At 40.5% G+C, this 12,126-nt stretch overlaps 1 protein-coding gene across 1 annotated transcript in view; it reads left to right on the forward strand.

The window, feature by feature from the left end:
* The window catches only part of PIK3AP1 (phosphoinositide-3-kinase adaptor protein 1), a 34,047-nt gene extending 22,190 nt beyond the window's left edge, over positions 1-11,857 (forward strand). The window contains exons 9-18 of the mRNA XM_054276559.1: positions 1,436-1,625; positions 4,427-4,522; positions 5,034-5,213; positions 5,982-6,044; positions 6,706-6,911; positions 8,451-8,523; positions 8,855-9,010; positions 10,755-10,825; positions 11,008-11,117; positions 11,506-11,857. Of these exons, the coding sequence (XP_054132534.1) occupies positions 1,436-1,625; positions 4,427-4,522; positions 5,034-5,213; positions 5,982-6,044; positions 6,706-6,911; positions 8,451-8,523; positions 8,855-9,010; positions 10,755-10,825; positions 11,008-11,117; positions 11,506-11,560 (1,200 nt within the window). The 3' untranslated portion in view covers positions 11,561-11,857. The remainder of the gene's footprint in view (positions 1-1,435; positions 1,626-4,426; positions 4,523-5,033; positions 5,214-5,981; positions 6,045-6,705; positions 6,912-8,450; positions 8,524-8,854; positions 9,011-10,754; positions 10,826-11,007; positions 11,118-11,505) is intronic.
* The last annotated feature ends 269 nt before the right edge of the window (positions 11,858-12,126 follow it).

Consider the following 12,126-nt stretch of genomic DNA (forward strand, 5'->3'; position numbering starts at 1 on the left):
GCCACATTGACCACATCTGAATTCTATTTGCCTTTGCTTTAGGTTGAAAAGTTGTGTTTAATTGTCCTTAGCATTGTCTGAGTGCTGGGTGATAGATCTGCCAGCTTTAGCATGGTTCTGTCAGGCAATTACTGTAGTGTTTGAGTCCTATTTAGGAGGCATGGGTAGTTCTTGGACTTGGGCCTTGCTTCTTGACAATTATACATTAGAGATAAATAAAAGCCATTCCATATTCTGAGATCAGGAGGGCTGCAGAAACTGTAGATAGTGAGATCACAATCTTTGCATTGGGGTGAGTAAGAGATGTGCAGGAAGTCCTTCCAACCTCTCATTGCAGTACTGTGCTCCTCCCATGTTCTCTCCACCAGCACAGTGACAGAGCTATGTTGAGAGCAGGTCCTCCTCACTGACCTGCTGGAGCTGTCAGTGCAGCACAGTACAAAGCACACAAACGTCTGCAATAGTGTCACTACTATCACTAGTATGGATGTCTGAAAATCCCATTAAACCCTGTTACTCACCTAATTTTCTCTCTGGCAAAGGTTCCTCTGCACCTTTGTAAAGCATTGTGTGAACTATTGGCCTGACACATTTTGACTGTGGAGGGAAGCATGTGTAGACAGCTTTGACACACATGCCTGTGGATTGAGGGCCCATGAGTCTGCATTTGGGAATGGAAGAACATCTTGCAGTATTGCAACTATTAAGGTGGTGCTTGTGACATAATTGGAATTTGGGAAGGAGAATGGGATGAAGCTTTACCTTTTGCTTCCTTGTGTTGTGATTTGGTGAAGCTCTGCCTTCCCCCTGCTCTATGTTGCAAATGCAAAAGAAAAGATTCTGCTCTCCTGTGAATCAGAAGTTGCCTGTATTGCCTGAACTGCTGCCTGCTATGAGGTTTCCTGTTAATATCACAGAAAAGGGTCTGTGTACTCCCACTCTGGGTGTTACATGCTGCTGCTAATGCCAAGAAACTGAAACTGAATCTACATCAAAGCTAAAACTTTGCTATTTTGCAGGTGCTCTGCATGTGATAAGCTTTCCCCCTTATGGTTAGCTATGCGTGCCCCAAAATAGCCTTTGACAAACATTGGTATTTTTAGAATGAGCTGTGCTTATGTTCTGGGAGTTTGCAGATATTGGGTAGGACATGAAATTGGTGGGGTGAGAGGCTGCAATGGCTACTCAGAATGTGTCAGCAGCCCTTGTTTCACCTTTGTTACCCATTAATAAAATATATATCTCAAAAGTTTGACCCAGACAGCTGTAGTGGGGATTTAAGTCACCTGAGAAGCCTTAATCTTTGGGAATGAGCTGTCTTCAGAGGTTTTTTCTATCACTGATGACAAAGTGAGATATCTTTTGCTTGCTTTTATTCTCTAGATTCTTTATTTAAGAGACACTAATTTTCTTTTTTGCTCTCCTTCCTCTCCAGGAAACTGCAGATATGCTAAAGAGTCACATAAAGGAAGAGCTGATGCAAGGCGAGGAGGATGAGTCTGTTTATGAGTCCATGGCTCACCTGTCCACTGATCTGTTAATGAAATGTTCCTTGAATCCAGGCTCCGATGAAGAGCTTTATGAATCCATGGCTGGATTTGTCCCGGGTGCCCCAGAAGATCTTTGTATGTACATTCATAGAGTTACAGAATCATGGGAGGGTTTGGGTTGGAAGCTCAAAAGCTCTAAAGCTCACCCAGTCCAAGCCCTCTGCAATGGGAGGTGTGTTTAGATCAGATTGCTCAAGACTCATCTCTCTCACACACAGGAGTTCCTCAGTTACAGCTTTTCTGCTCTCACCACAAGGAAACTATGCTGCAGTTCCATCATTGGCTGACTGACAAAATTGCTCTGTACCTTTTCTTAATTGATAGTGTACAAGATCGAGAGCTGTTTCTTCAGTGTTTTAAGGACTGCCTGAACCCTGAGCAAATAAATTAACATATAGAAATGAGACTAAATTTTCTACAATGTCCTGCTTTTTCCTCCTGAGGACTGGTACCTAGGAACTGGCGTTGACAGAAAAGAACACTGTCAGATGTGATTTTACTGACAACTGGGAAACTGAAAAACAAGAGTTGAGATTCTAGTGCAACAGTTTGAGAGCAAAAGAAAGTGAACATCTAGAAATATGTATACTGAAAAGATTATAAGTGAAAAATCATTATTCTAATCTGATTGGCTTATTGCTAAAAATAAAGAGCTAAATCTGATAAATATGCATATGTTTAACTTTTTCACTATTTCATTAATATTCAGTGAGGCCAATTGAAAATGCCAAATTAATTACCTCTGTTAATTAATTTGCTGTTCTTACTCACCTATCTGTTTGGTCTGACTTAATCCCACTGATATCTATTATATGATTCCCATAATGAGCAGAAAATTTAGCTTCCTATATTTTAAGTACCTCCTTAAGGTACTTAAGGACTTCTAGTGTTTCTGCAGTTTTTAAGTGTGCTGCCTCAGGGGAAAAGCTTTCTTTTGAAACACTTGTGCTTATGGGCTATATTGGACTGTTTTCTCCTCTTTTAGATTAAATGATACTATAAAACATATTTTTGTTGTTTATGAAGTCCAGAAGACTGTTGGTTCTTTCCTTGAAATCATAAACTCTTTTCTGCTAAGTGTTGTTGGCCACTGCAGGGATAGTTTTGCTACCAAAACCAGGGTTATTCTGTCTTCAGGTGGAGACAAGCAGTAAATCAGGTTGGATTTGCAAGGAACAAAGCTGTTCTTGTTTGCAGGAATGAGTGAGAGTTTCTAGATGCTTGGTAGGTCTGCCGGTAATCAGTGCACCTCTGAATGAGGTTGATTGACAAAGCCTGTGGATGGTTAGAAAACAAGCTCAACACTACTAAGCCAAACTCCCCTTCTTCCAGGCATGAAATGCCCAGATCTCCCAGAAACTATGCATGGAATTTTCTTGCAAATTGAGCTCCCTGTAATTTAGCACTTTTGAACTGGACTCTGAAAGCCTCTCTTTCCTGCTTCTTCTGGAGTTCTAGTGTGCTGCTTCTGCAACAAAGCTCTGCTGCCTTCCATTAAGGAGTCTTTTATTGAAATTGTGTTTTCCTTACCTGGTCTGTTAGACTTTGCCTGAAGAATATTAATAACTTGTCTGAACAGTGCTTATAATCTACCTGTATCATAACACATAAGTTTAAATTGGTGCAATTATCAGCACTTGGATTGATTCTCTCAAAGTGAAAGTGTTTCAATATCATTTAGAATACCAGCACACAGGCAAACTCTCACTGAAATTAATATGAGTGCTGCCTGGTTGGTTTAGAGCTGCCATCACAAATAAAGGGTTTAAGCTTTTGTACTGACTTGAAGGATCTACTGACTTTGTGAGGATAGCTCACTAAGGAATCATAACTAACTTCTCTTGAAGTACTTTTTCTAGGAATTACCTGTATGTGAGTAGATATGGCTGTGGTGTAGAGGATAATACCTGGGCTATTTTAGGTGTAGCCATACTGTGGCACTGTGCCCCTTTATTGTGATTAAGGTGTGCTTCCACCACAGTTTTTCAGAGACTGATCAAAGGAAGATTAGATACCACAGGGTCAATTTTTCTGGTAGAAACTTGTTTGAGAATAAGGTAACAGGGGACTGAAGCTGTTGTAATGAGTTAAAAGTATTTCAAATTCTCACATGTAACCCAAACTATCTAGTTTACATAGTAGTAGATCTATGACATAGACATATCTCAAAAATTCACTTATATCAATAAGCCTCAGCAATCCATTGATATCACTCTTGTTTTTAATATCATTAGGAATATGGTTACCTATTTTATTTTAGTTTTAAGATTAGTATTAGTGTTATGATGAGGCTCACCTTTTTCTTTAAAATCAGAATTCTTTATGTCAAAACACTGAATTACAAAGTATCTTATTGTTTGCTGTCAGTCCTTTCTCAATGCTGAATTATCATCTGACCCTGTAAACACTTTCCAGATCCAAGTAATTAACTCAGCCAACTGTTTTGACTTTATTCCAATAAATAAAATAAACACTATCTTATGTGTCATTGGAAAATTGCCTTTAATGTCTTGTTTTTCCAAGGCACATGGTTTCCTCTCTGGGGCACTGTCCAGAGGTCAAAACTTTCACCTGGCCAACACACGCTCAAGAATAGCCAAAACTCAATGCCTGCTTGAAGCCTTGTCAGAACTTCTCAATAGGATTGTTAGTCACCCTCAAGTGTAAGCATCAGGCAGCTGGAAAAAATTTGTGCAGAGTGGGCTGAACATAGCAACTTAGAAGCCTTCTTCAAGGAGAATGTCTGGTCATTTGCCCAGCTGCTTTGATTGTCGCCATAAAGTAAAGGTCCAGTTCATTATGTCATATTACATTGTTCCATGTCTTGAAGGATATAATTGACAGGTTCATTTTTCTGGGTTGTTTGTTTTTTTCAGATGTAGAGATGCTTCAATCCAAACCAGACACTCCAGTTGCTGGACATGAAGTTTCTATAACTACAAAGGACTCAATGCTCCGCAAGTTTTTAGAAGGTGAGACCTATTTTGAGGGAAGGATGGCAGTAGCACAGTTAAAGCAATTAAACAGAACCAGAGAGTTCTTCATGATCTCTTAGGTATAAGATAGCCCACATAGTTAGCTTTTTTCAGACAAAGGACTAATTCTCTTTAGTACTTTGTAGACCATCTCACAGCTTTTGGAAACCATTGGTCTGTTTGATTTGTTCACTATTAAAGTACGTTAATTAACTGAAATTAATTAAACTAACTGTTGCTCAAATTCTTAAGGAGAGTTAGGAGATTTTTCACTATTTCTCTGAAGAGATGGTACAGGCATAGTGGCAGTTACATGCTACTAGAGGTTAATGACTTTATCAAGTCCTGTCATAAAGGTCTTTGGTACATCTAAGGCACTGCAAAACTGGGTGGTTTTGGCTGTGAAATGACCAGCTTGGTAAGAATGTGGTACATAATGCATCTGGAGGGAAGCAGTGCCCAGTGAAGTGGCCAGGTTATTATTCTTACAAACTCTGCTTCATTGTAGGTGGTAGCATGGATGTGCCAGATTCTGAGGAAGGAGGTCATGGGCAGTATGGTGAAGACGTGTATTACTCAGTGGAACAAGACCCTTTTCCACAGGAAATGGCTAACAGACCTCCAGTTCCTGTTCCAAGACCAGAATCTAGCTCTCCACAGCCAGACAATGAACTGTACATCTCCAAAAGTGAGTTGGTTATCAGTGGAAATGTAGACCAGTAAACTGTAGGATACAATTGACATGGGCTCCAGTTGCCAAATAAATGCCAGGATCCCTGGATTATTTGACTCTGGAGTCAAGTTACCTTTGGGATCCAATTTCATATCTGTTTTTTCATCTTTTGCCTACTCTGAAAATGTGGGGGTGTTATATCCCAAGATCTTGGCCTAAGCTTGCTCTTCCTGAAAGCAGTAGCATGGCAGATTAACCCCCAATGGTATAAACAAATCCAACTAAGTAGGAAAGATCCTGATATAAGGACACAAGCTAATAAATTGAGACATTGCTGATCTGTAATGCTATCATTGATTCAACTGCATCTGTCTAGGACATGATTTTATACCTCAGTATCTCCCTCTGAGGTGGGGTTTTATTGAAATTGAAGATTGTTCCTCCTAGTTCATTAGGCAGCTTTGTTCATGATATATGACCAAGCTTTCCATTCTAACAAGAACCACAATGACATGTGAGAGAGTAATTTCTGTGACTTCTTCCCACTGTGACAGAGCTAAGGAGAAATCATGTCCAGATTTCTCTTAGAGGTGTCTGAGCTAAATTCTTTGAGGTCAATAGAAAGGAAATTCTACTGTACAAATCTTTGTTTTCTTCAATGGACTGAGAAGGGTAACAGAAGCTGTAAGGCAGTGCAGAATTGTGTATGCTTGCCGTATTCATCCTTGCTATTTCTGTCTTCATGAGATGCATTTCAGTATCTAAAGGATGTTTCTTTTGCAGTTTTTGCACAGAAGGCTCAAAGACCTGAGAATCTTTATGTCCCTAGAGGAAGGGTTAAGAAAGGTAAGGCAGAAGTTCACCCTGAAAATCCTTTCAGTAATCCAAAAGCAGATCTGTTATGGTAGCTTCATTTGTGTGAAATATGACAGAATAGACTGTTTTGCAAAGCTCTGGGGATAACAGTCCTCTATGAATGACCCAATCTTTTTGACCATTTGTGACACTGGAAACTTTTATGAGTGCAGAGTGTGAGGGGAGCACATCTCATGTCTGGGGAGCTCTTCTTTATGTTACAAATGATTTAGAAAATGCCAGCATCAGTGGAATGAGTTTTCAGTTTCTGGGCTTAAACTACATAGATTACCTAGATAGAATCTAGCTTTGTGACTGCTAAGGTAAAAGCACTGTGAATTGCTGAGGAAGCAGGTGCTTTAAGGAATATGTTTTGTGCTCTTTACTTAAATTACATTTTTAAGAGCAGAGCTTATCCCTGGGATATATTTGTGTACAATGTTACCCCTCAGCTGGGCTTTTAGACCTGACAATTAGTAGGATGGCCTAAGAAGAAAACACTTAGGAAACATTCAGTCTGTAATACTTTTTTTTCATCTTTTTTTCTTTATTTTAAATGTCTGCTGGATCAAGGGTACTTGCTCTCTTTGTATTCAGTGAGGAAGGTAGATCCACAAGTTTAATAATTTTTTTGCTGATGTTCTCTCCTCAGAGACAATAGTCAGGCCTGTAAGGGACCTGTCTCAATCAAGTATATATGATCCATTTGCTGGAATGAAGACCCCAGGTCAGCGGCAGCTGATTACTTTACAGGAGCAAGTGAAAATGGGCATCCTCACTGTGGATGAAGCTGTACTTCATTTTAAGGAGTGGCAACTGAACCAGAAAAAGAGATCAGAATCATTCCGCTTCCAGCAGGTACAGCCTTATGCTACTGTTTAGGAAATACAGCTGTCTCTCTAGGTATATATCACAAGCTTCTCAGCATGGGTACATTTTTTTCCTGGTTGGAGCAGGAAGACTGCTAACATAGTCCCCCCCAGCTAGCAGAGTTCTCTCCTGCCATGGGAAGGCTGTTCCCAGTAAGCAGCAAGCAGTTTTACAGATCTGTTTGTCTTGCAGTAATAGCATCAGTTTTTGACGATCTGTATATACAAGGAATTGGATCAAATCCAGTTGGCTAAATCACCTTTCTAGAGGTCACCTAGCACCTACCTGCTGGCAGGGGACTTCTGTGATGAACATTTAACTTGTTGGCTCTCATCCATTTGAGATCAGTGAAGACTCTGTGTCCCAGATGATGTATTGGCTGTAAAGCCCTAGCTGGTAGATGATCTGTTTGTCGATGGCTACAGGACTGTTCTTTGCAGCTGGGCAAGGTCTAGCAATAGTCATTAGTAAAAGCAGAGTGTTTGGGTGCCTTAACAGAAAGAGGGAGTCAATTGGCAGCAGTGACATAATGACTGGTGGAACTATCAGTTGTAGTTTAAAATTTTCATTCTCAAGTTAGTTTGGCTCCCTCTTTAAAACCAGTGCCTGCTTCTTTTGGAGCCTTTTGTTCATGCTGTGGCAGTCTAGTCTCCAGTGGGTGACATTTTGCTGACAACTTCCAAAACAGGCAAAGCTTTTCTCCTTGTGGAAAGGTCCTCTCTACCCAGAAAGAGTCCCTTCTTTTCCCAGAGAAGAACACAGTGCTACTTGAGTAAATTGATGTTGAAGAGATGAAGTGGCATGCTCTGTGCCCCATGCCATGAGCAGCTTTCAAAGTCTCTGCTCTGGATTTTGCTTCATGGTACAGCAGTTCCTTCCTCTGCTTTTCAGGAGTTTCCTCCTCTCAGATCTGTACATATTTCCCTGATGAAAAAAGTTGTCTTTTTTCCCCCTACCTTTTTGTACTGTAAGGTGTAATATGCTTCACAATGGTGAAGAGTCTTTGCTCCCAGCTACATTTCTTCATTGGGGATATCCTGAATTCTGAGTTGTACCTCACACTGTGGGATGCATGGCAGTCCTTTCTGTCCCTGCAGTCACAATAATCTGTTCATTGGTACAGAAAGAACAGTGCAGTTACTTGGTTGTGGGTCATTTTTCTGTGCCAGTGTCACAGTGCAAAGAGAAAATACAGAGTTCTAAATCCAATTTGCTGCTTATGTGCAACTGCCCATATGTGAACTTGACCTTAACATACATAATGAACATCAGAAAAAAAACTTGGCTTCTGAAAGGCACACATGGGTTTCTGAAAGGAATAGATTAAAACCTGTTGACATGGTTTGGACTTCAGCCAGGTCTAGCAAGCTTTGTTACAGCTTGACTGCAAAGCAAGTTTAGCTAAAATATAATGACTTATATATAAACTTTAGCAAAGTTAGCAAAAATATAATACTGGTTTTGTCAGAAAGCTGCTCATCTTTCTTTATCCAAAGCCCTGAAAAGAATATCTTGTGATGATTTTAGGAAAATCTGAAACGTCTACGAGACAGCATAACCAGGAGGCAAATGGAGAAGCAAAAAAGAGACAAAAGTGCAGGTAACAGTCTTTGATTCTGATAATTCTGTGGCAGTGAAGCAGCTAACCATATTAACAAGCTCTTCAGGCAGGTGTGTCCATGTGTATTGTGGTTCTGTGATATTTAATATGCACATCCATGTGCCAGTTGTCAAAAACTTAAGGAAACGGCTTTGCTTATTTTCACAGCCAAGAAAAGGATGTCCCCATCTGTGGAGTGCATCTTGATTCATTCATACACAGTTTTGATTGTCCTAATGCAATTGTGTTAAACTCTGTCCTTAAGTGCAAAACTGTCTCTTGGAGGCTGTAATTGCATAGATCTTTCTGAGCTGTTCATTTTCCCTTCCAGATTTGGAAATTACAGTACCCATTCGACATTCTCGTAATACTTTGGGGAAACCAGAATGTGGAATATATGAATACACGCCCAGGAAAAACCTTTTTCCACCAAAAAGGGAGTTAAAACGAGGAGACTGGAAAACAGAAAGCACATCCAGCACAACAAGTAAGCAACCTATGAGCATCACCGTCCCTACAGGAGAGCTGGATGGAACACACTTCCCACGCCTTACCCTGGGGTCAACCCAGGGGACAGGACTTCTGTTCCTGAATCCCAGCACTGACAATGCCACCCCAAACCTTGCATGCCCCAGACCAGCTGTTCTCAAAACTGTAGAAGCAATTCAAGGTGTGCATCAAGTGGTTTGGGCATCTTCTGTCTGCATCTCTGCAGGAGGAGAACCTGAAAGCTGAGCAAAAAATTCTCTTGAGCCCTTCTCAGAGAAGGCATGCCACCTGTTTTCAGTTCGTAAAAGTAGATGGCAGCTGCTGCCTTATTGGAAAGGATGCTCCCATGCTGTGACTGCCAGCAGGCTGTGTGCTCTTCTGGCCTGAAGGGCTGGAAGCCAGTCTCTATACGTTGTTTCTTCAATTGTTTTACATAAAGGACAGCATTTTTCATTGGTAACTGTGGGATCTCTTGAGTGGTTGGGCAGTCTGCACGTTTTTATTATCTTTGCTTTTCATTACATTTACTTTGCGCAAATTAAATCCCTGTGTTCTTACTCTTACTGCCGACTGAGCAATTCTTGCAGAAATCATTTAGGACCAGTTGGGTCCTTTGAAAGGAAACCTGACTTCCTGTTAGGTTACCACCTTTGTGACTCTTGGCAAGGTGCAGCTGGCATTCATCCAGAACAGGTGCCAGAGGCAGCTGGCTGAGCCAGTAACTTGCCTACAAGCACATGTGAGAGAAGCACTAACAAGTCTGCAGAGCTCGCTGTATGCAGCCTGGTGCTCTTTCTCACGGGGTGATGCTGAGAATGGACCCTAGCACAGGATTTAGCACTCTAAAGTGCTGCTGTTTGTACCAGCTGATGAGACTTACCAAAGCTAGCAAGGAGGGACTGCATCTTAGGAGAAAACCTCTCTAGCCACCATTTCAGTGTACAGGTTTCTGAATAGTAGTATCCCCATATTTCACAGCCCTATAGAATGTTATCTATTTAGTACTGAAACCAGCCATAGCAGTATAGGGAATGTTTGTGAGTTCCTGTCACATTTGGAATTGGCATGACTGATTGAAAAAACAATCCCTACTCTGAGTCCATGACAGTTTAATGGGTTTGCATAGATGGGTGCTGAAGGTTGTTTGTTCAAACTTGTTTTTAGCTTGGAAATAGACTAGGAAACATTTCTGCGGTGATGGAGGATTGTTTTAAGAGGGGGTAGTAAACAGTTATATATTTGGAACAGTAACTTCTTAAGCAGTCACTCCAGGAATGAATATGTGACAGTGCTGAGAGCCATCTATCTTCATGCAGTTCTTAAAGATACGGGGACTGATAATTTAAATGTACGTAAGTGTTGGGTGTGTAACCCTTGTGAAAATATTTGCCTGACTTCCAGATGATATTAGCATTAGATCTTTTCATATTACATGATATGACAGATATAAAGAATAGATTGTGGTTGTGAGTATTTGACCAGAAGACTGGATAAAGAAAGATAAGGCAGAAATCTTCTAAAAAGAAAACATAATTGAATTGCTTGGTCCTGTGGTTTGTGTTGTATGAAATGCTGGTTTTGGATCCCAAATATATGAAAAAAACAGTGAAAATAAATTAATCTAAACAAGCATTAATTATATCTGCAAGAATTAAGTATGAGGTTAGAAAGAGCCCTGAGTTAGGAATTTGCAGTTAAATGCCCAGGGTTTGTTAATCAGTTTTTTCTCTTGCTTCCTCCAGGTAGTGCAAGTAACCGCTCCAGCACTCGGAGTATACTGAGTGTCAGCAGTGGGATGGAAGGGGACACTGAGGTAAGCTCTCACCTCTGCTATGTCCTGCTCTGCTGTCCTTAAGTACACACCTTTGTTTTCATGCTGAAAAAAGAGCTCAGAGCTGGCATTGCATTTAGAGAAATGCCAAAATGTAGCCACTTTTGTGAGGATACCAAGAACCAGATTCTGCTGTTCTGTAAACACTTCTCTTCATTTTGTAGGACAGTGAAGTCCCAGAAACAGCAAGGAGCCGCAGCCCAGTTCCTCACCAAGCAGAGAGGCTTCCTTTCCCAGAAAGGCCTCCCAGAGTGCCTCCTCGAGGTGCAAGCAGGTAAAACTAAAATGCAGCTCAAAATGTGTGCTTTCAGTTAATCCTTATGGAAGCCTTGGACAGAAAGCAAGGCAGTTAGCAAAGGTAGCAAGTATGTTTTTGAGAAAGCTACCAAACTCTCAAAGTTTTACTCCAACCAACCATTTTAGCATCTCTTTCCAGTAATAGTAGAATTACTGCAACTAAAGAACAGAAGAAATGTCTTGGACAGGAACAATGCTCTGGCAGCTTGGCATCTGCTCTGTTGCTCAATCAGCCTGTTTTTCTTCTTGTATGACTACTGATTGTACACTATGCTTACATATGATTTTATTGCATGCAATGTGTTGTTCCAGAACTCTATTTTCTACTACTTTTTCATACATTTTCATTATCTGTCTTTTTGTAGGCCTGTAAGCTGTGAAGGCTTTTATCCTCCACCTGTGCCCCCAAGAGGTCGCTGAATCTCTCAACATCTGTGGAATATGAGATTTTTTTTGTTTATACATGTGTTTGTACAGATTTTTTTGGGCTGCGTTAAATTATTTATAACTGGGACCCAAATGATTTCATCCCCTTCGTCCTCCCTGAAGCTCTGGTGACTTTTCCCATGATTTTCACTGGGACCTTTTGGCGTTTTATAACTTTTTTTTTAGTTGGAAGAATTTTGGTGCTTTGGGGCTTCAACAAAAGGTATCATCATTGGGAAGAACATTGATGTGTGTCTTGGGAGCCCTGCATCAACATGAAGATCCCATCTGATCAAGTACATGTGTCCTTTTAGGAACTAAATCCTGAAAAGCATTGTTATCAAACCTCTCAATACAGTCTATCAGGGCTTGACTGGAAAACATGCTTAAAAAGTAAAGAAAATAAGATGTTTGAAAAATGCTCATTACAGCAGGAGCAGATGAATGTACTACTGCTTAGCATAACATTTTGTATACAATTATACTGACCTTTCAGAAGGTATAGCATCCCCCTTTAGCAATCATTAAACCATGGGGGAGATGAGAAATTTTCTTCAAGA

Source organism: Melozone crissalis, unplaced genomic scaffold (genome assembly GCF_028551555.1).
Source record: "Melozone crissalis strain CALT ecotype California unplaced genomic scaffold, PUWL_Pcris_2 ptg000019l_1, whole genome shotgun sequence".
Taxonomy (NCBI): Eukaryota; Metazoa; Chordata; class Aves; order Passeriformes; family Passerellidae; genus Melozone; species Melozone crissalis.